Source organism: Spermophilus citellus (genome assembly GCF_964194105.1).
Source record: "Spermophilus citellus genome assembly, chromosome: 2".
Taxonomy (NCBI): domain Eukaryota; kingdom Metazoa; phylum Chordata; class Mammalia; order Rodentia; family Sciuridae; genus Spermophilus; species Spermophilus citellus.
In genome coordinates this window covers 129,440,683-129,465,206 of record NC_138183.1, presented here as the reverse complement: position 1 = coordinate 129,465,206, position 24,524 = coordinate 129,440,683, and the positions used below count along the sequence as shown (strand labels likewise).

At 34.6% G+C, this 24,524-nt stretch overlaps 1 protein-coding gene across 4 annotated transcripts in view; it reads right to left on the bottom strand.

Annotated features, from left to right (window-relative positions):
• Positions 1 to 24,524, bottom strand: part of ARHGAP32 (Rho GTPase activating protein 32) — a 283,976-nt gene that overhangs the window by 114,089 nt on the left and 145,363 nt on the right. For 3 of the 4 annotated variants that reach the window (XM_081280998.1, XM_081280999.1, XM_081281000.1), the window contains exons 3-5: positions 17,429 to 17,520; positions 16,863 to 16,904; positions 16,417 to 16,501 (exon numbers count right to left, since the gene is read on the bottom strand). In XM_081280998.1, coding sequence (XP_081137124.1) covers positions 16,417 to 16,501; positions 16,863 to 16,904; positions 17,429 to 17,520 — 219 coding nt within the window. The remainder of the gene's footprint in view (positions 1 to 16,416; positions 16,502 to 16,862; positions 16,905 to 17,428; positions 17,521 to 24,524) is intronic. The other variant, XM_081281001.1, reaches the window with a different exon arrangement.

Here is a 24,524-nt window from a genome sequence, read left to right as displayed (position 1 = left end):
GCTAATATCAGATAAAACAGACTTTAACTCAGAAGATGTTATAATTCCAATTTATTTTTTCTTTTGTTGCCTTTGTTTTTGATGTTCCACCTAAGAAGTCATTGCTGAACCCAACATCATAAAGATCTGACTCTACACTTTCTTCTAAATTTTATAGTTCTAGTTCTTACATTTATGTTCTAGATACATTTTAATTTTTGCTCATGATGTAAAGTTAAACTCAAACTTCATTCTTCTGCATGTGTGAATACAAAGTTTTCCCACTACCATTTGTTGAAACACTTGTCTTCTTCAGAAGGGTGCTGACAACCTCACTGAAATTCAATTGACTATATATGTGAGGCTTTGTTTTAGTGCTCTCTATTCACTTGTACTTCATCTTCATCTTCCCTAAATTAGAAGTCTCTCGGAAATGTTAAATTTTAAATGTATAATATGTACTACATATCCATATAATATAACATCATTCCATGATAAAAAAAAGCAATGAAGTACTGACACATACTGTAAGGTAGATAAACTCTGAAAACATTATGCTCAGTAAGAGAAGCCCGTCACAAAAGTATACACACTGTAAGATTTCATTTATAGGAAATTTCCAGAATACACAAAGCCATAGAGACTGAAAGTAGATTAGTGGCTGCCTAGGGCTGGAGGAAAAAAGGACAGAGTCAACAGAAGAATGAAGTATGACTGCTAATGGTACAGTTTTATTTCTGAAGTGAGGAAATGCTCTAAAATTAAACTTTGGTGATGGTTACAAAACACTGAGAATACTAAAAGCCAGTAAATTTTATACTTTAAATAGATCAATTTTATGGTATATGAATTAAACTCAATAAAGCTATTTTTAAAATAAATTCTTAAACGTAAAATAGCATTCCTATTACCAGTAAAATCTAATTTTAAAATGCAACTGAAAAAATATTACATTTAAATTAGTGATAAAAAACATGATACCTAAAAAAAAAACTAAATAAAAAGTATGCAGAATATCAAAGGAAATTACCAAACATTACTGAAAGATATGAAAGAAAATGTAACTAAATGCAGATGGATTTGAAAACTCAGTATGGTAAAAGCAGTAATTATCCCTCATCTATAAATTAATTATAAATTAAATGCAATTCCTATAAAAATTTCAAAAGCTTCCTCCTCCCCCCAACAGAATTTCTGCATGTGAATCTAAAATTTATATGAAAAAGGAATATACCAATATTTTTATTTGACTAATATTTCATTTGGCCAAAAATAACCACAATCTTTTTTCTGAAGTCAGAACTTAGGCACTAGCTGGGCATGTGGTGGAAGCCGGTAATCCCAGCAGCTCAGGAGGCTAAGAGGCAGGAGGATCTCAAGTTCAAAGCCAGCCTCAGCAGATAAGCAAGGCATTTAGCAACTCAGCAAGACCCTGTCTCTAAATAAAATACAAAACAGGGCTAGGGATGTGGGATGTGCCTCAGTGGTCGAGTGCCCCCAAGTTCAATCCCCAGTATACCCCAACCCCCCAAAAAAGAACTTAGGCCCCCACCTTTTCAATCCATGGTATGCTTATGAATATTTGAACCAATATCATAGGAGAAAACATTACTGTGAAGAAACCAAGTTCTGGGGCTTCCAAAATTAGTCACTAAAAGGTTTAACAGCTCCCAGTTATTTACTTTTTTTTACACTGGGGATTGACTCCAGAGGCACTTTACCACTGAGCCACCTCCCTAGCCCTTTCCATTTTTATTTTGAGACAAGATCTTATTAAGTTACGTAGGGCCTCTCACAAACTTGTGATCTTCCTGCCTCAGCCTCCCACGTCACTGGGATTATAGGCAGGCACCATCATGCCTGGCTGGTTACTTAAGGCATTAAGCCTCAACATAAAAGGTCTATCTTGTCCTACTGGAGAGAGAGCTTGTAGAAGGACTTTGAAGGATGAAATGACATGTGGAAAAAAAAAAAAAGGACCACTGAGAGGACCAGTGAAGCACCATATGCACAACTACAAACCCAGGAGATTATGATTACATGAGAGAACCCAAAAGAGATCAATGGCAAACTGCCCATCTGATCTGAGCCAACCCAAGAAATCATGAAATACAATGTGTTGACCCTATATACAAATCTTTACATTGATATGCTTTGTGCAGTACCTGAATCACATGTGACAAGAATATAAATGATGAAAGACTGAGATACGCTTGCCTGTAGAAATTTATGCTATGAACTCAATGACTGAAGTAACAACTGTCACTTCCTTCAACTTAATATCTCAGTTCTTTTTCTATTAAGAATAGCAAACAGGACTTTTACAACCACATTCTTAATTCCTTCCAAATCTTATCTTTGGAGCTATGTTCCATGTATTGACTTTACTTTTCTATCGCCGTGGAAACCAATCAAAACTAACATTTTAAAAACACAATTCTGTTCAGCAAGACTTCAAATGTGCTTAAAAGTCTTTCTCTACGTGGAAAATGAAAATCAGTAGAGCATAGTAAAAATACACCACCCCACCCTCTAATCAAGATAATTCAAAGGGACACAGGAAGTTTTTATTTTTCATTCATCTGTATTATAGTTCTATAATGATTGCAAATTTATTGTGTCATGCCTATTTCCTTTCATTTCAGTAGACATCTGGAGCCTGGATGTCATTCTGTATTTTATGTTGACAGGGAGCCACTCATTTATGGGGACCACAACTAAGGAGGTAGTGAAGGGGATCACGTTTACAAAGTACAACATTCCTCACCATGTTATCACTAAAGCACAAAGACTCATCAGGGAAATACTGACCATGGACACCATAGAGAAGTTCACAGTAGAGGAAATCATTATGGATTTGTGGCTGAGTCAGTGTGAGTGTTATTCACCTTATCATTATAGTGATCAACTCCAAACACCTAGACCCCACAATAATGACAATCCTGTTTGACCTGGATTATGACCCATACCTGGGTGTCTCTGGTCAACAGAAAGTTTGTTGTAGCAATGGCTACATACCTGATACTCTAGCACCAGATAAGCCAGGGGACAGGCTGCATGTTTCAGATGAAGCCTGTGTATCCTAAGGATCCTTCCAGTTTCCACAGGGGTCCCTTATATACTTTCTGCCACATGATTTTGGGGGCCAAGTCCAGAAGACTGCCCCAGAACCTGTTCATCTTCTTCCCAGGGGTGAACCAGATGTTTAGGCCAAAGTCAATGAGTTTGATGTTGCTTCTGGCATCTACCATGATGTTCTCTAGTTTTCAGGTCTCAATACATGATGATCTTCCGGAGGGAGCAGCACACAACACATGTGATCTGCCTGAACAATCTCCAGTTTTCCTCCTCCTGCATGCCACCATGTGAGATGTGAAATAGCTGTTCTCCACCTGCATGCTGCATCATGACATAGATATTTTCAAGAGTTTCAATAATCTGTAACAGCTGGATCACATCTGGATGGCTCAGGTTCATTATTATATCTAGTTTGATGAGGACAAGGAAGTTCCCTGCTACCTTTGACAGGACTTTCACCATGCACTTCAGCCTCAGTGAGGAGATGACAGGCTAGTTTCACCAGGCCAACCCATCATCCCCAGTGGTCCTCAGGACCTCATAATGGTCCATGAAGGCCATCTCATCAGAGGAGCTAGGTCCCTGCAACACTACAGTAATCTGACTACTCTTGCTATACATCCTAAGCAGGAACACCAACTATGGATGATAACTTTTAAAAAAATAAATAAATAACCAAACCAATAAACCAAAAATAAAAACTAAAACAAGATTTTAAAAAAAGAAAAAAACCAATATTCAAAGACCACAACCACCAACTGCCAACCACCAAACACCCTATCTGAGAGTCCAACAGGTCACCACCAAGAGCTTTCTATACTTAAAGACAAAAACCCAGCTGCAGCCACCCTGATATATATCATCCAGTGTTTGAAATTCCTTCAAAATGGCTCCTTCTGAGGTCAAAACAAGAAATAGCTCAGCTAATAACACCCAGTGGTCATCTCCCTTGTAGAGCTCCTAGACCTTTTCAACTTTAAGAATAAGACAGAACTCCTAAAGCTTTTTGCTTCATTGGGTATGGAGACTGATATTTACTTGTTTAGAAATTTGAATTAAAATTTCAAGGGAATTTTCAAGTCTAAAAATCTACAATATTTGGCTTTGAAAGACCTCATCATATCTATATGCTCAAGTTATTCAATTCCTTTCTCCAACTCCAAATAATTGATGTCAAAGGATGGCAGCACATCACACACAGTGTGATACTATAACAAAATTCTCTGTTCCGTAAGACACTGTAGAGCATGTATTAACACTTTGGAGGTTGAAAGAGAGGAAGGGTTCATCATAATTTCCCCATAAGGTCCTCATCAGATTTCTCATTAAAAACTCTGGTATACAAAACACAGTAGGTTGATATATTCAAAATGATAAAGGACAAAACATGGAAGCCAAGAATCCTAGTACCAGAAAAAGTATCCTTCCCATAGAGGGAAAAATGGAGGCATTCCCAGATGACTGGAGTCCCTTCAGTCTGCTGTAACAAAATACCTTAGACTGGATAATTCATTAACAGAAATTTACTTCTCCCAGTTCTGTAGACTGGCAAGTTCAAGGTGAAAGTACTGTGTGCTATATCCTAACATGATAGAACGGACAGAAGGATTGAATCTCATTCCCTCAAGCATACTTTGTTTTATGTGGTGATTTTTTGTTTGTTTGTTTATATACTGGTAATTGAACCAAGGACTTCAAACATTTTAGACATTAAAAACATTCCATTACTGAGGTACATCCCCAGCCTTTTTATTTTGAGACAGGGTCTCACTAAGTTGCTCAGGCTGAGCTTGAATCTGTGATCCTCCTGCCTCAGTGTCCTGAGTAGACAGGCTCACAGACTGTTAAGGATTGGATGTGAGCATTTTAATAAACTCAACGGTTAGTTTTCCTTCCAGAACTGAAACAGAATAGTGTTCCTCAACTGAGCACCAGATGAAGTGTCTGATCTGCTCATCTTTAAACACTAGAAACACCTTCAACTCAGTGTGGTACCCACAGTATCAAGAATACATAGAAAATGAGATTATCTGACACAATAGCAGAATCACATCTATCATCTTACTGATGCTCACACCAGAGCATATACTTGTCAGGAAACAGTGCTTCATGAATATCTTCACAATTCTGCATTTCAGGGTTCTCAGCAGTCACTGGCATATGGGTTAAAGGATGATTGAATAGCAACCTAAGGGAGTCTTCCACAGAGATATAAAGTCTTCAATCTCTCTCCCAAGCCATATGTTTATATTCTAAGGTATGTGTGAAAAGAGACCTTTATTTCTTTTCTCTAGAAACTATCTATACACATTCCAGAACAAATTTCCCTCTCTTCATCTTGGGAAAGAAGACTGGGCAGAAGGTTCAGCTATCCTAAATAAGCTCCAAAGTTTCATAATTGCAGAATTCTCTCTTGTGGTACAAAATTCTACCATACATACAGGTTATATGTTGGCCTCACCACATCACTCCATGGAGATCTGGGACCTAGATATCAACATGAGTTCCTCTATGAGTACATAAAAGGCCTGATCCCTGACCATTGTTTCTGTTGGAAGGAATCAAAATGGGGGTTGCATCTGTCTATAACTGCAGCAAGACAATTTGCTAGCTTATAATAGGGTAACAGTTCAGATTCTTCAGTTTCAGGCATAATAACACTATTTTTCAAGGCTATTCAGTTATATTTCTATAAGTGATCTGTATGTGTAATTGTGACTCCACTGTAGGTAAATTTTTTTCATAGTTCAACTACTTTTACACCCCTAACTCCCGAACTGAATCTCAAATGAAACACAGTTAAAAATCCAGACTTAGATGACAGCAACACTGATAATTTACAACCTGAACTTTTTATTACAAGTCCTTTCTGCAAATGACAAAGATTTCCCAGCAGGAGAAGGAGGATCACTACAGAATGTAAAGAAAAATTACAGCTGAAATTTTTTCTTTGGATTTTGAGGAAAACTAAACTTTTTGTTCAGAGTGAGAATAATGAAATATTAGCATGGTTTTTGTTTCAAATAGCTGTACACATAATATGTACTATTTATATTTTTAACTAATAATGTTAGTTATTAGTTAAAAAATCTAAATAGTACATATTATCTTGCTGCAATTATCTTATCCTCCTCTCCCACCCCAAAGTACTGGGGATTGAACCCAGGGGCTTTTTGCCACTGAATAAGAATAAATTTTTATTTTGGGAAGGGTCTTGCTAAATTGCCCAGGCTTGTCTTGAATTGGCAATCCTCCTGCCTCAACTTTCCATGTAGCTGGGATTACAGATGGTTGCCACCATACCCAGCAAACTAACAAATGAAGGGAAATAACCTTTTCATTCATTAACTCATTTTTATTTTTGGTGGAAAGCTTCACTGAGAGAAGACATCTCCACTGCTCAATCCTGACATTACCCTCAGGTTACCAGGTCAAGTGTGACTTTCCACAATGGGCAGATGATGATTTGACTTTACTAAAGTACTACCTCAGAATTTCTTCATTTCTCTAAATATTTTTAAATGTATTAATAAATATGGTTTATTTTTTAGTTATACAACTTGATTCTCACAGTACTCTGTAACACAACTGGAATAGCTCTATTAATTCCTATATGACAAATGAGAAAACTGAGGACCAGAGAGGTGTTACAGAATTTACTTAAAATGACACAGGTTACAATGCAATATTATGTATACATTATAATTTTTAACTTTCAATTACATTTAAAGATACAGGATATTTCAAAACTAAGGTTTAGTCCTTCTTGTTAAAATAATAATTCTGTCCATTTATTTTGTAGCACTACAAAAGCACATTTATAAGTGGCTCTAGGATCAGATTGCCCAGATTCAAACACAGGCCCACCACACACCAGCTTCCACCTAGAGGAAGTTCTTAAACACTTTTTACCTCAATTTCTTTACCTGAAACTGTTGTTGAGACAATGTACAAAAACAGTATTTACTCTAATGCCTGGCTCACAGAAAGCATTCAGTAAGTTCTGGCTTATAATTTATTTTTTTAATAATTCCGATTGCTTTATTTAAATATGATGCAGGTATTAAATTGATGCTTTTCATTTGCCTTATTTCTATCAAAAGTAGAGTTATTACATTCTGATTAACTTAACTTACTGCTTTATATGAAACTGGATAAAAAGAAAGACATTAATTGATGGCTTTAGATAACCAACCAGGGGATAAAGTAAATGTAAATAAAACATCTTCATTATACCATTCTACACACTAGATGGCAGTACAACATAAAACACAGCAAGAAGAGATTAAGGCTGCAAAGATGAAGCCGCCGAATAAACTGGCCATTTCTTTGTGTGTTACAACAGGTGTTGGGTTTTTTGCTTTTTTCTCTGCTGCTATTGTTGTTTTCCCCTTTCTTATTGAAAAGCATTTTATAATATGTGAATAAATCTCTATTTTCTGGATAATAAAAACACTATACCAGGAAGAAGTTCAATAAAGAACAAATACAGCTGGGCTCAATGGTGCACACCTATAATCCCAGCAGTTCAGGAGGCTGAGGCAGGAGAATCACGAGATCCAGGGAAGCCCTAGCAACTTAGTGAGACCCTGTCTCAAAATTAAAAAAAAAAATTTAAAGGCTAGAGATATGGCTCAGTGGTTAAGTGTCCCCTCTGTTTAACCCCTGATACAAGAGAGAAGGAGAAGGAGAAGGAGAAGGAGGAGAAGGAGAAGGAGAAGAAGAAGAAGATTTAATTTTAAGAATATATTTTGCATAACTTATAACCCTTAAACCTGAAAAAGCAACACTGAAGAGATAATCTTTTTTTATAAAAATTAAAATTTTATTGAGATAAAGAACAAAATTTTAGTAACTAGAGTATGGTATTTTGTGCTTACATTGAAATTGTGATGTCGATTCATTTAAATTCACATATAAATGCAATGTTTAAATGAAAGTACCATCACAAATTTCTGTACTTCTCTCGGTCTTCCTCTTCTATCTCTTTATTTAGAACTTGGAAAAAAAACTTACATGAGTATAAGTAAATAAGCTAAAAAAAAAAGAAGAAGAAGAAGAAAATTTAAATTGTTTAAGGGTAGTGAGTTACTCCTATTAAGTTTGTTAAGCTCTATGTATCAAAACCATATAACGGGTTAGGGGCTGACAAATCAGTATAATAGAACAGAGTACAAAATTATATGCATTTATATGTGATATTTAGTTCATAATAAATATTAATCTTCAAAAATTAGTCATGGAAAATAAGAGTAGGATGAATAGCTACATTTTGACATAAGAAAGCTTGATGCTTGCTTCTTCACAAATTTGAAGATATAATATAAATAATAAAAATTGACCTAAGGAGACAAGACAGAGCCCAACTAAACCAATGATCAAATCATAAGCTGAAATGGTAAAGATTAAATTCCCAATTAAGAATCAGGCCCCAAAGGGTTTAACAGAAAAATTCTACTAAACCTTCAAAGAACAGGTAATTACAATTTTTACAGACTATTCCAGAATTTTTGTTTAAAGAAGAAAAGAAAAGACAGGACAGGACAGGACAGGACAGGACAGGACAGGACAGGAAAGGAAAGGAAAGGAAAGGAAAGGAAAGGAAAGGAAAGGAAAGGAAGACGCAGTGAAAACTCTAAACTCAGGTTAGTAGACAAATACAGCGTATAGATCAGTATCACTAGACAGATGCAACAATTAAAAATCTTAGTAAAAAAAGAAATTTATTTCTAATGCACATATCATAGGAGAATGTGTTTAAGGGATATAAAGATCTAACAACAGATTGTAACAATCTATTCTCCATAACAAGAGCAATTCTTTTATTTGTACTAATTTTCTCCCCAAAACAAGTTTAATTTTGTTCCAGCCCCAAACTAGGGGAAGAGCTTAAATCTTTAGAAATTCTCAAAACAAGAGCTGGGGATATAGTTCAGCTGGTAGTGTGCTTGCCTTGCATGTACAAGATCCTGAGTTCAATCCCCAGCACCAAAAAAAAAAAAATCTCAAAAGCCATTAAAAAGTTAAGCACCCTTCCCCTTAGTTGAACTGATATATACATATTAAACTCACAACAGAGACAAAAACAGGAACCTTAGGGACTCTGTCCTTGAAGGAAGTATTGGTGCAACAACAAAGTCTCCCTGCAAAACCTGTCAATGGTGCTTCACCAACTGCGGACTGACACAAGAGATGAACATTCTAACTGTATCATGAACAGTGTTCGACAAGCTAAGTTAGCTGTGCAGAGTTGATGTACTTGATGGCCGCTCCTGGTATATTCTTAGGAATGTGTACTAATTTTTAAAGATAACTTATTCATGCTCCATGGAAATTGAAGAACAACTGTCTCCTCCCTATGCTATGATATTCTTTTTCCTCTTCACCATGTCACAACCTCAGAGATCACAATTCATCACAATCTCAGCTAGAAGAAACAGAAGCTGTTACCTAGTATTCCTGTCTAGTCTAGAAATGCAGTGCATTTTCAGCGGGAAGATAAGGAAACAAGATCAAGACTGACTGACCATCTCCCCAGTGGTCAAAATGGCATAATGAGAATATACTACCTACCATCACCATTTCCCCTCAGCATAATAACACCACCTCACACCACATTTTAACACAGAAGGTCCTGAACTGAGATTTTCAACAGGATAGTCAGATGATTTGCCCCAGTTCACTACTGGAGAGTAGGTGAAATAGGATTTCAACACATTTGTTGTGCTGCCAGTCTCCCCCCCAAAATATACACAGGCTTGAGAATCATTATCAGGTATTAAGTTAAAAAAAAAGACAGGCTTTGGGGTACTTTAGAGACTGACTGCTTGTTTTCAAATTCCAGCTCTTCTATATTTATCTGTGTGACCCTTCCTGGTTCCCTTCATCACTCAAATATCCATCTTTCTAAAATGAGGGGTTAGAGACCTTGAGATCTTTATAAGGCACAATCATGCTTTGCTTTTTTCAAATGGATGATCTGTTGACTAACACATATTGGCCAATCCAGCTTCCCCGATAAATACGAAAATGATAATCTTTGATATATATTAAATGTGGATATACAAGTATATATGTTTAAAGCCTTTAGTCTGTTGGTTTATTTAGTCCTGAAGAGAGAAAAAACTGCAAAAATAATGATAACTTAAACAAAAAAAAATGAGCAAAGGATGTAACAAGCCACTAACAAAAAGAGTAAGACAAATGGTCTATAAACATAAAATGATGTTTCACTCATAACTAAAGATATATAAATTATTTATTTTTTTAAAGAGAGAGTGAGAGAGGAGAGAGAGAGAGAATTTTTAATATTTATTTTTTAGTTCTCAGCGGACACAACATCTTTGTTGGTATGTGGCGCTGAGGATCGAACCCGGGCCACACGCATGCCAGGCGAGCGCGCTACCGCTTGAGCCACATCCCCAGCCCAAGATATATAAATTAAAAAAAGATGTCATATTTCACATATTATATGGACAAAAATAAGATGAACAACACATATTACTGAAAAGAATGTAAAGAAAGATACTATCTCACTGAACTGCATACAGTAGTCTTCCTCTCTTGTCTGAGGTTTTACTTTCCACAGTTTCATTTCAAATTTACCCATGGTCTACTAAGTTCCAAAAATATTAACTGGAAAATTCCAGATATAAACAATTCTGAATGAAATGAAATCTCACGCTGTCCTGCCCACCCATAATGTGAATCATTCCTTTGTGTAGCATATTCACACTATATAGGGTACCCACCCATTAGTCACTTGGTAGCTGTCAGTTATCAGATCAACTGTCATGGTATGGCATTGCCTGTGTTTTAGTAATTCTTATTTTTTCCCTTATAATGGCCACAAAGCACAAGAGTAGTGGTGCTGGTAATTTTATTACAGCATATTGCTATAATTGTGTTTTATTTTTATTTTAAATATTCTACTATTAGTTGTTATTAATCTCTTACTGTGCCTAAATTCTACATTAAACCTTATCATAGGCATAGATGTTTTACCAGAGATTAAGAATCAACTGTGGAGTGCTAGGATTTGTTTCTCAGCCCTTGAATGCAAATGTCCAAGATTAAACATTACCCTGGTACAGAAGTACATGTGGCAGACAGAAACGATATTTAGGGCAAGTTTATTATCAGGAGAGGGAAAGGCAAAAGAAAATGAGATTCACTCTGAAGGAGGATGAGGTGATCAGCTAGGGGCCAAAATGCATCAAAATGTTTAAGCTTTCTGATTTTGTCAATATAGGGGGATGGGAATTTTCAGCAGTAAGGTGTTTTAGTAATCCTTACAATTCTTTGTATACCTGCTGCCTGTTTGGGGGAAGTCATATGACTATACAGTGTTAAAATTGAGAGCATGCACCTGCATACTTGGGTCATTTTGCCTTTCCTGGCCTACTTGCCACCAGTGGGCAGTCAAATAATGGTCAACTGAACATAAGAGAATCTTGTGGGTATATGTATGACTTTGGGAACATGCTTTGTGCCCATAAATCTACAAGACCATGTTAGATTTCTTTCTGGAATGTGGAAGAAGACTGGTACTTCTGGGTCAATTCCCAGTTAGGGACTGTTTTTACAGTTTCTTCCCCTAAATGCTCCCCACCTTCTCTCATTCCCGCTCATCTCTAGATGACAACTTAAACAAATATATAGGAAAAAACACAGTATATACAGAGTTCTGTACTTTCCATACATCCACTGGGAGTCTTAGAACATATTCCCAGTGGATAACAGGAACTACTAGATTAATAGTAATAGTAAGTAAAATCCTTAACAACAAATGTCAACAATTTAAATGTACATACTCTCCAACCCAGAAACTCTCTTACAGGATTTTATTTAATAGATACAGTTATATCAATAAAACCTGGGATATTTAGCAACAGGGAACTGATTAAATTAGTACAATAAAAAATGAAATACCAGGTAGTATGAAAAAAAAGGTAATTCCAAATTACTGAAATGACAAAATATACACAAGATATAATTTCAACAAGTTTTAGGGCTTGTATACAGAATTTCAGCCATATTTTTTGAAGGATATAGCTAAATACATAGTATTACTAGAGCTATATCTATAGATTATGCTATATATTTTGAAAATATATCATCCCACAATTAGTGCTTTATAGTAAATACTCCTAATACAAGAAACATATATTCTTATTATACAAGAGCAAATTTTAAATGATGAAATGATACAAGAACATTTTTAAATCCAATTGTGTCTATTTTTAAATATGAATTTATTCATCCATTCATCTCATTCATTCAACAAATATTTACTGAATGACTTTTAAGTGTGGCACTGTCCTAGATGGAGGAGGAGAGAGAATAAATAATAAAATATTTAACAAGCTAAATGGTATAAGAAAGGCATGGGAGGAAATGAAGAGTCCTGTGATGAAGTTCTTTAGTAGGAAAGGTGCCTCTAAAAAGATAGCACTGGAACAAATATTTTTAAAAGAGAAGCAGCAAGACATGTGGCTATACAGAGGGGAGCTTTCCAAGCAAAGAAAATAAAGTACAAAATACCTGAAGAGAGGGTATACACATGGAGGAATTGCAAAGAGGCCAGGGAGTTGGAGATTCTGCCTGAGGGGTGAGGAAGAGATAAAGTGGGAAAGGTAAGGCTCTTACAAATCCTGGTTGGAATTTTTAAGAAATTTGGCTTTTATTTTGAGTAAAATGAAAAATAACTTTTTGAAAAAGTGACACGGTCTGATTTTCATTTGAAAAGAATCATTCTTGGTGCTATACCAACTATAGAATGCTATTGAAACAATCCTTCCAAAATGAAAATACCTTGTTCTAAAATGATAGTAGAAAAGAGTTAGGTAGCCGTGATCAGACCCTGAATATACCTTAAAGACAGGGACAAAAAAATATGCTGAGGGCTTGGATTTGAGGACTGATGTGTTAGTCAGCTTTTCATCACTATGACTGAGATGATACCTAGCAAAAATAGCTTACAGGAGAAAAGATTTATTTTGGCTCACAGTTTCAGAGGATTTGGTCCCTACATGACTGGCTGGCTCCATGGGAGAAACATCACAGCAGAAGGGCATGGCAGAGAAAAGCTGCTTATTAGCACATGGCAGCCAGAAAGCAGAGAGAAAGAGAAAGAGGAAAGGAGAAGATAAACCCTTCCAGGGCATGCCCCCATGACCTACTTCCTCTGTCCCACTTTCCAGTAGTCTATTCAGCTATCATTGATTAACCTGCTGATGAAGTCAGAGCCTGACAGGATCAGAGCCCTTATGATCTAAACATTGTTTAAAGCCCCACCTCTGAAATTCACTGCACTGGAGAACATGCTTTCAACAAATTAACTTTTGGGGCACATTTTAGATTTAAATCATAATGATTGACAAAAAAAAAAATGCTCAAGTTCCTTGGCTAGCCTCATGAGGTGAAAGGATAAGGTTGCAATGTAAAAAGAAGGAGGATAGCAGGAGGAACAGATCTGGGAGGACACTGTTCCAGGCATGCTAAGTTTGCGATGCTTATTAGGCAACCAAGGAAAGATGCAAGGATGCTGGCTGGATATACAAGATAAGAATTCAAAGAGGAGGTCAAGAAAATGCTCTTTGTATGTTGCATAGCAATGACAGTACTGACCCCAAATACTTACTATCTGATTTTTTTAAATAAGAAATGCTAGCTTTTAGTCTAAATAAAATTGTTGATTGGAATTTCTAAAATTTAGGATTAAGAATTTTTTTACTTTATAACTAAAACCCTTAATTTTAAAGATTATTTTGTCTATATTTTTATATTTAATAGTTATTGGCATTTCTGTCATACTACAGCATGATGGCCAACTGCAATGGAAAATTTTTATGATCTGAGAAAAAGAAAGAACTATGAATATGAAGAAATCTGTAAGTCTAAGAGAAATTCCTAAGATAAAGAGTTAAAACCAAGACAAAGTTTATGAATGAAAAATGTCCCAGGGCTGGAGATTTAGCTCAGCGGCAGAGTGCTTGTCTAGAATGCATAAAGACCTGAGTTGAATCCTCAGCACCGAGGGGAAAAAAAAATGTCCCAGAATTAGGACATATTAAAAGGCAACAACTGAGTTGACCAGCTGACAGCATGAATAATCTACTGGTATATAACCAAGCTCCCCAAGAAAAGAATAATGACCTATTCTAAACATATATTATGAAGTTTTCTTACTTGTTTTCTCCTCAGAATGTTATTTCCAATCTTGTATGGAAAATAAGTGGGTGATAAATGATTCATTTCCACAAATAAGTTTGGAATCAAACATGCTAGGATTTATCTGTAGTATGAAATGTAAAGAATATGAACTGTTACATGAACCTTATTTTAACTACTTGTACTAGATAAAATATAGAATTGTTTGGAGTGTAGTATTACTGTTTTTGCTTTTTCTGAAATGGCATCCAATCAGGCCATAAAATATAAAATCATATGTTAGCTAAAGCAAAAATTGCGACCAAAATAAAGAAATATAAACATGTAAATCAAGCCAGGTTGTTCTTACAATTCTTTTACTAAACAATTCAGTTCATAGAAACTAGTGGTTTCTTCTTGATGGAATCTGACATAGGCTAAACCCAACCAGAAGCAGAAGGCAACAGAATTGGAATATGTGGTATGAAGAGGCCAAACTCCAAATACAGAGCAGATGGCAGGGCAAAACTGGCTGGAGAGTGGATTTCTCAGGAGATTTGTGCCAGGGTATGGCCAAGACAGAAGATTCTGAAGTGAAGTGGCAAGGAGCAGCTGGGCTAGTTTCCTGTGAACTACTACTCCCATACTCCAGAAGCCTCCAATTCAGTCAACACAATCCTGAAATATCTCACTCACATGTCTCATTTTGGAGGGTCACAAACTGAGTTTGTGTCAGGTCTTTCATGTCTTTTGCCCAAGAAACTGTAGTAATTTTTTAAAAGTAGAAGTGAATATAGAGGGAAAAGTGAAAAATGATTACAGATCTGTTCACTGGAAGCATACCTTATGTACTCCCCCATAAGATTAAGATGACTGAGCCATAATAATAAGCATTTAATACAGTCTCAGAAGGCAGCCAAACCCCATTCAGAATGTTTATTTTCTTCCCATAATTTCAACATAATAAACACAATAATGCAGATCCTTTAATCATAAAACAATGAAAATTTTAGAAATACATTGTATAGTACAACCTCATTCATCAGAAAAAAAAAAAAAAAAAGTAAATGAAACACAGAAAGGCTAAGTTGCTTGCCCAAGGTCACAAATTTCCTAAGAAGCACAATGATGTTCCCTAGAACTTCTTGCTATGTTTATTGCTTCCAAAAGAGCTCATTCAACCTTGTAAAGATTAAAAAAACACAAGCAAAGCAAATATACTAGGAAATAAATTACATAAATTGTGAGCTGTATAAACTAAAACACTCAAATATTTAAATCACAAAAATGAAAAATATATTCATAAGCATTTTCTTAATTAGCCCAAACTTAACACATTTATCATTATAACAACCATCTCAAGAATATACACATTAAAAAAACTACTTTTTTGAGTAGTAAATTATAAATCTCTAATGCCTTTTTAAACTGTCAATTTATCTGAAATAGTCCTGCATTTCATAAATCCTGTAAAACAAAATCCATCTAATTTGTTAATGAAATAAAATCACAAAAAATAGCATACTGTAATTACTTGTAAGTTTCCATTTGGAAAGAGGGTGGAGTTTGGGAAACTGGCAGAAGGTGAAAACAAACCTTTCTATAATGTGTACAAATCATGGTTTTTTCCTATTAGCGTATTTTGAAAAACAAAAATAAGACAAAGAATGGCTTTTGTTCCCCTAAGCAAATATAATTTTTAAAGTAACCACAATTTGCCTAGTTTTTAAATTTTCTCATAATTTTTCACATTAAGATATCAATGACTTATAATAAACAAAGTATTTAGCGTGATGGATACCAATGATTTAGATTCTATAATTACATGTAAATATGAAGGTTAAGAATAGATGAGGCACTTTTGAAAATGAAAAAAATCAATGAATATACTTTAATTTGCCCAATATCAAAATTTAGAGAAAAGATAATATTAGCAAAATTATACCATTTCAGAATGGAAAATTACTACATAAACCTATGAGCATATGGACATGCTACAAGATTAAACAAAGAAAAAAAAACAAGGAAGAAAGGATTGATTTTCCTTAACTGATACATGTTATTGTGACAGTTCATATTCTGTGTCAACTTGACATCAAGAATTAGTCAACAGAACAGAATCAATAAGACATCATTAGAAAAACTATTTCAAAGTATCACCTATATCAGTTATCCTAATTCACAATGTAAGAAATATTTCAAATATACCTGTATGCTGCCAAATTCAACATTCTCATAATGGAAATGTGCACATTCAGCCATCTTCGGAAAGTGACCCTTAGTGAAGGGTAACCTGAAGTACATGAAAATAAATATGAAATAAGACAGTGGGAGAGTCAAAATTACCAAGTCTCGGGAACACACAATAGGTTAAAGAGTTCATGCAAGCAAAAATAATAAGCACATGCATATGAGCCATATGTATCCATACAAATCTTCTCAGAGAGACATCGATCGAAAAATATTACATTTAGCACACAGATCTAAACCAAAAATGAAAAATTAAAAATAAATCACTATCCTCTCCTAATCTTGATCCAAGTCAGTGACTACAGAAAAACTACTTTAGGTGAATATTATGAAAACTAACTGTGAGCTGTCAGCTTCTAACCAGAAGCAGCATTCACAACATCAAGTACAAAACTGGATTTTACCTGTGAATGTTGTCACAGCCCATCAGTCCTGGAGTAGTAGACCTGAATGCAGAATGAACATTTTTATCCTGATCTTTCCTCTATTTATACATGAAGCATAGCTAGCTACCTAACCTTCCTTTACCAAGTAAAAAGTAGTTTCTCTCTTTAAAGATGCATGGGAAAGATTCAGGTATTTCACTGAACAGCCAACTAGCGGCATCTATCAGGCAAACGTGACATCTAGTGATCTAATAACTCGAACAGAGCTGACTTTTCTAAATGAATGACCACATAAATTAAAGGTACCAAAAAGGGCATGCCTGGATTGTTGCTATTAAACAAATTCAACCTAATAGACAATGACATTTCAAGATCAAAAATACAATATATTTTTAGAAAAGCAGATAATCTGCAAGCCTATTTCCATTAATTCTTGAGTCACAATTTAAGACTTAACAGTGTAATTTAACACATGCATAGTAAGAGCTTATTTATAGGAATCTAAATAAAAGCTTTAACAGAATTACAGAACTGACTTCCATTTATAGGAATGCATTTAGAACCCACTCCAAAGTTATACTTACTTTTTCACGTGTTTAACTTTCATACTCGCTGTATTGCTACATGTCTTAAGAGTAAGATCTCCAGGAATCTCTGGAACATCTGCTCCTCGTGCCTTCAAAAAATAAAGACAAACAACTTATGAGGATTCCTTTAGTATTGATACTTTTTAAAAAATGGATTGTAGTTAATTTTAGTGGTTCTGCTCACTTTATATTTATAGAAATATACTGTGGCTTCATAATCTCTTCTTAAAATTACAATTTTCCTGGGTTTAATTACTAGCAATTAGAGAAATGCAAATCAAAATCACTCTAATATTTCATCTCACTTCAGTCAGAATGGCAGCTATTATGCATACAAACAACAATAAGTGTTAGCGAGGATGTGTGGGAAAAGGTACACTCATACACTGCTGGTGGGACTGCAAGTTGGTGCAGCCAATATGGAGAGCTGTACAGAGATTTCTTGGAAATTTAGGAATGGAACCACCATTTTTAACCCAGCTATCCCTCTCCTTGGTCTATACCCAAAGGACTTACAAACAGCACACTACAGGGACACAGCCACATCAATGTTTATAGCAGCACAATTCACAATAGCTCAACTGTGGAACCAACCTAGATGCCCTTCAATAGATGAATGGATTAAAAAAATGTGGCATATATACACAATGGAATATAACTCAGCAATAAAAGAGAATAAAATCATGGCATTTGAAGGTAAACGGATAGAGTTAGAGAAGAAAACACTAAGTGAAGTTAGCCAATCCCCCCAAAACAAGTGCTGAATGTTTTCTTTGATATAAGGAGGCTGATTCATAGTTGGATAGGGAGTGAGAGCATGGGAGGAATAGATGAACTCTGGATAGGGCAGAGGGGTTGGAGGGGAAGGGAGGCAGCATGGGGTTATTAATGATGGTGGAATGTGATGATCATTATTACCCAAAGTACAGCTATTAAGACAAGAATTGGTGTGAATAACTGTGTAAACAACCAGAGATATGAAAAATTGTGCTCTCTATGTGTAATAAGAATTATAATGTATTCTATCATATATAAACAAAAAAATTTTCTTTAAAAGGTGTGTGTGTGTGTGTGTGTGTGTGAGAGAGAGAGAGAGAGACAGAGAGAATGTGTGTATGTAATAAAGACACACAGATGGAGACCTGGTACATACCAGGCAAACATTCTACCACTGAGTTACATCCCAAACCCAAAAACAATTTTTTGGGAAAAAATAAATAACCAAACTAGTTTGACTAAGCATTTTTTTTAAAAAAGAAAACTTTTCAAAGATATGAGGTAGCAATTATGAACTTATATAAATTAACCCTTGCTTTCACAATAGAGTATACCTGATTTTTGTTTTTAAGGGGTTTTTTTCCTTAGAAAATTTATCTATTTAAGAGTTGATAGTTCATGATTTAATCCTTCTTAGAAGTCTTTTATTCTTTTAGAGATCTTCCAATTAAAAAGAATATGTACTATATTGTTTAGCGATGAAATAAAATTCTATCTCACATTTTCCATGTAGATTACATTGGTAAGATAGGATCTTGTATTATCTTTCCTTTGTCTAAGAATGTTTCTTTAAATACCCTTAGGTGTTATTATTTCATCAGTACTCACCATCATTCATTGATTATTCTCCACCATGCTAAAAATATTTTAAAAGACTAAAATAAAAAATATTTAAAAGAAAAAGGAAAATTGAGGAATCACCTAGAAGAGATTGGCAAACTTTCTCTTGAAGGCAGCTGACAAATATTTTAGGCTGTGGGCCACACTATACCTACCATTCTTCAACTCTGCTATAGTGGCACAAAAGCAACCACACAAAAATGACCAAACATGGCCACACTCCAATACAGCATGGTAGGTAGCAAATGAGATTTGCTGACCTCTGACCTACAAGGCTAATCTCATAGTGAAATAATTCATCACCCAGCTTTTATATTATGTTGCCCAATACGTTGTATCTTTCAAGAAAGTATTTTTTTAAGCTAGGACAGAACCTTTGTAGTCTGCATTTTAATTTCATTGATTATACTAATTCCATAGTTTTCATTTTCTACCCACAATAGAAAAGAGAAGAAAACTGACAAAAAAAAAAAAAAAGATTTCACAATGATTAGAAACATCAAAAGATGGATGCCAAAACAGCACTGTAGACTACCAGTGTTGTTTAAAGTGACATGACATTTCTGACTAATGGTAATATCCTAAAAGAAAATAATGAGTTAAGAATTAATAAGTATACAATGTATTTCTAAAGAAAAAATAAATATGGTATTTTATCCAGTTAGTCAACTGAAAGGACTTTTTCATGTAATATTATGAAACAACAACTTGGATCACCTTTTTGGTTTTCTGTTTGTTTTAAAAAAATATCATGCAATACCATTTCATCATTTGTGAATGTTTGCATACCAAAATTTATTTGACATAAGAGGCTTGCTATGCTTAAATTACTATTAAAATTTCTAATGTGTTGATTTTTTTACTACTTATGCTATAAGTTACTCATGAAAGTCAACTTCTATGAAAGAATAAAAAAAGTCAACTTCTATGGACTGGGTTGGTAAACAGTGATGACTCTATTTGTAGACTAAAAATTAAAACATTAACTTTCTTTTTTTTTTTTTTTGAGAGAGAGAGAGAGAGAGAATTTTTTAATATTTATTTTTTAGTTTTTGGCGGACATAATAACTTTGTTTGTATGTGGTGCTGAGGATCGAACCCAGGCCGCACGCATGCCAGGAGAGCGCACTACCGCTTGAGCCATCCCCAGCCCCTTAAAACATTAACTTTCATTTGAAAATAAGCTGCTTATGCTGAAAAAACCAGGGTCCCTAATACATGAGATTTGCTGACCTCAAGGGAGAATAAGAAACCTGTCCAGCCTATATGTAATCCAACTGAGGTAAATATATCATGGACTATACACCTGCAACCACAAGTAACTGGACTGTAGATAGAAATACAACCCAAAAGTCAATCAACAGGCTGTGCAAAGGGACCTGACAGGGAAACCTCTGACTAAGACAAAATGGTGATAACTAGGACAACAGACCAAATAATAGTCCAGGAGGCTTTTAGAGGATCCAGAAAATATTTTTGAACAACAATTCAACCCATCTATTAGTAGGTATGTTTTGTCCATAATATTTTTTCTTAGCCCGGGATGTTCCAAGTACATCCTGGCCACTGAGTATATATATTTTTGTGGCTAAATAAATATAGTCCACTTTAACATAACAAAGTTATATCATTTATTCTTTTAAGATTAAAAAAATAAAATTAAAAGGAAATATAGTCCTCTATTACTCAATCACCTAATAAACTAATATTTTCCCCTACATACTTAAAACTATCTTAAGTTTCTACTGAAAGCCATAGTTTAAGTCATTTTATTCTGTTATTCCCAAAGATTAAAAGTCATCTTTGAGAAAATAGTTCATTAAGTGATATTTATGCATAGAAAATATGCAATTTCACCTATTTATTCATTTCATAATCATTATTTAGTTTTGCTTCCAAAATAGAATTTGTAATATCAGCCACACAGAAGCCGCACCATTCATCAATAGAAAAAAAGACAAAAGAAAGCAATCAGCCACACATTAAACACATTGAAGCATAAGTCATTTACATTTAACTCCCCACTTATCTATATCCAGCAATAAAATGATTTCATTTGAAATCACCTTTGAATTATAAATATCAGACACATAGGATATGCTGGAGAAAGCTTAAGGGAATTAACAGATGAAATTATTTTTATTTCCTCGCCTTTCTTTTCATTTACCTTTATATCTTTCTTTTTCACTGTGTAATTCAACTAATATGTTCATTACCCAATCAATACAATTCTATCTATAGAATCTAATTAAAATATATTTACTCCATTTAAGTCTACAACAATAACTATGCCAATTGTTGGTATTTCCCTTGATTAATTTTTCACAGGATTCATCCTTTGTATAGTACACATAGGAATACTTTATATTTTCATTCATATCTCTTGCAAATTGTCTTATGTCAATCTCCAAAGACTTTTCCATTCATTAAACAACAAATTCCTTGAGCAAGAGCCCATGAATTATTAGTATTTAATATTTAATCCCCATTATAACCTTAAAGTATTTAATATTTAACCCCCATTATAACCATAAAGTTTGGCTCCTTTCAGAAAAAAATGGTCAGAAAACTCATTACTATTAACTACACTAGAAAAGTAAATACAGATTTTATCTTTCACTTTTAAATTGCTCTGGAAAATAAAAAAATAAATTTCTTCATTTTAATAACTCTACTTTTATAATTTTATCATAAAAATTTTTATGATTAAAACCCTTGTATCTTAATGTACACCAATATAAAGTGCTCCAAAAAGCTTGATTTAATTTACACTGCTACCCACTATATATTAGAGTACCTATTTTCTCTTAATTTCACGAGCACTGAATATTATTGTTTATCTTCCTTTGATAAGATTACTTCTTCACCTTTCTTTTATAATTAAGGCAAATGAGTTGAACATAATTTCACACTTTAAGCAGGTATTTTTATTCATTATTTTGCACAATACATTTTATTATATTCCATCTGACCTATCACTAAGCCAAAATACTTAAAAGTTGCCATTAAAATTATAAACCTTGCATCGAACGTCTTACACCTTGCTATAATTTGGATATGGTGTGTCCCCCAGAGTTCATGAACTAAAGGGTTGTCCCTAATGTAACAATATTGAAAGGTGGTGGAACCTTTAAAAAGGTGGCACCTAGTGGGAAGTGATTAAGTCATTGGGAGCACCATCCTCGGAAGGGATTAATGCTCTCTCACAGGAGTAGATTAGGTTTTATGGGACTTGATTAGTTCCCATGAGAATGGGACATCATAAAGTAAGTTAAGCTCTCATGGTTCTTTTTCTTTTGTACACTCCTGTCATGTGATCCCATCCACTATATTATGGTACAGCATGAGGCCCTTGCTAGATGTAGATGCCTGAGCTTGGATTGTCAGCCTCCAAAACCATGAGCCAGTGTCAGATTACCCAGTGTCAGGAAATGAAAATGACCAATTATATTATTCTATTGTATACATCTATGAATAGTAACAACAAATCCTACTATTATAACATACCAATAAAAATTTTAAAAAACAAAGTACTCAGTATCTCAGGTATTTTATTAAAGCAATACAAAACAGACTGACACATCTCCTGATTGCAAGACTTACTATAAAACTATACTAATTAAGACAATGTAGTACTGAATAAAGGATAAATAAATAATATAAATATACATTAAACAATATAGATGAATAAGTTATGATATATTTATGCAACAGAGTTTTTTACTTGGAGAAATGCTAATTCTGAATACATTCAACAACATGAATAAATCTATTATAGTGCATGAAGAACAAAGGGCCTGCAGTGTCATCTACTAGGGTGGTTAAGGTAGAAGGATCACTTGACTCCAGGAGTTCAAGGCCAGCCCAGTCAACCCAGCATGACCACATTACCCCCCCAAAAAAATGTGTATGTGTGTACACAAACACACACACACATATATGTATGTATACATATACATACATATATATACACACATATATTTATGTATATATATGTATCTATCATGATGATGATGATGACAAAAACAGAGGGGAAATTTTTCATAATCTCATATTATTACATTTATGCAAAATTCAAGAATAGGATGGGCTGGGATAGTTTTTTGGTTGAGTGTTTGCCTAGCATACACGAGATCTTGGGTTTGATTCCCAGAAATACAAAAAACAAAAAAGAAAAAGAAGACGACGATGACAATGAAGGAGAAGGGGGAGGAGAAGGAAAAAGAGGAGGAGGAGGAGAAGAATAGGTAAATTATTCCACAAAGAAGAACAGTGTTACATCCAACTAGTGAGAGTATAAGGAAAACCTTATCGACTGCTAAACAATGTTTTATATCTTCGTGTGGGTAGGTCATCAAGAAGTAGGCGAAGATTAGTTCACTTACTTTACTGGGGGGGAAAAGTATGTTTTCTAACCTATTTTATTACCAGGTATCCCCAGGTGTCAAAACCACCACAAAGACTATGTACCAACTAGTACTAGCCTAAAATCTCCACTTAAAACAAGCAGAAAAGGGCTGGGACATGGCTCAGTGCTAGAGTGCTTGCCTACCATGTGCAAGGATCTAGGTTCAAACCCCAGAACCACAAGAAAAAAGAAAAGCTGTATACAATGTATAAGCCAACTGTTGAAAACACTAAGGTTCAATCTGAATACAGAGAAGACATGAGAGCCATGTGCCTTAGAAGAAAATAAATGCCATTAAGTCAGCTCCATGTTTACCCAAGCTGTTGGCTAACAAGAACCTCCAACTATAGCCAAGGACCGTAATCCAAAAAGGAAGCAATTGAAAGTATAGCCTCCACTGGAATCCAGACTACACTTTAAAAACTCTACAGAACTTAGGACTAGGCTATAAAGGATACCCCCACAGAAATGAAGCGAACAAAACTATTTATATAAAAATTAACCTCAAATAACTTTCCATTCCTTATACACAAGAATATTATGGTCTGAGATTAATCAATACAGATTATAGATTATAAACTATAGAATATAGGTTATGAGATATTAATAAGTAGGATAATAGAATTATGTGGTGTTACAGAAAATAATGTTAAGCTCTTTCTAAGATGTTAAAAATTATTTTTTTGGACTTCATATGCTCACAAATGTGCTTGTCTGTTTTCGCTCTGCTAACTGCTCTTTCAGCCCTTGTATCCTGCTTGCTTGCTTGCTTGCACCTACATTTTCAAGGATGAGGGTTTTTTTCCCCTTTATAAACCCCATGAAACTCGACCCAGCGCTGTTCCTGGCAAAGACAATTCAGGTCCTGCAGGGGAGCAGTCACCAGCTAGCTAAATAAAAAGAACTCTCATTTGGACAAAATTTGGACTGAGAGTGTTTTTCTGAGCTATCAGTTAATAATAAAGAAAAGCCTAAGAAATCTAGCCAATAAAAAGCATAATCAAGAAGAAATCCATTAACTAAGAAAAGACCCACAAATAACAAAAGTATTGAAACTAGCATAAAAAA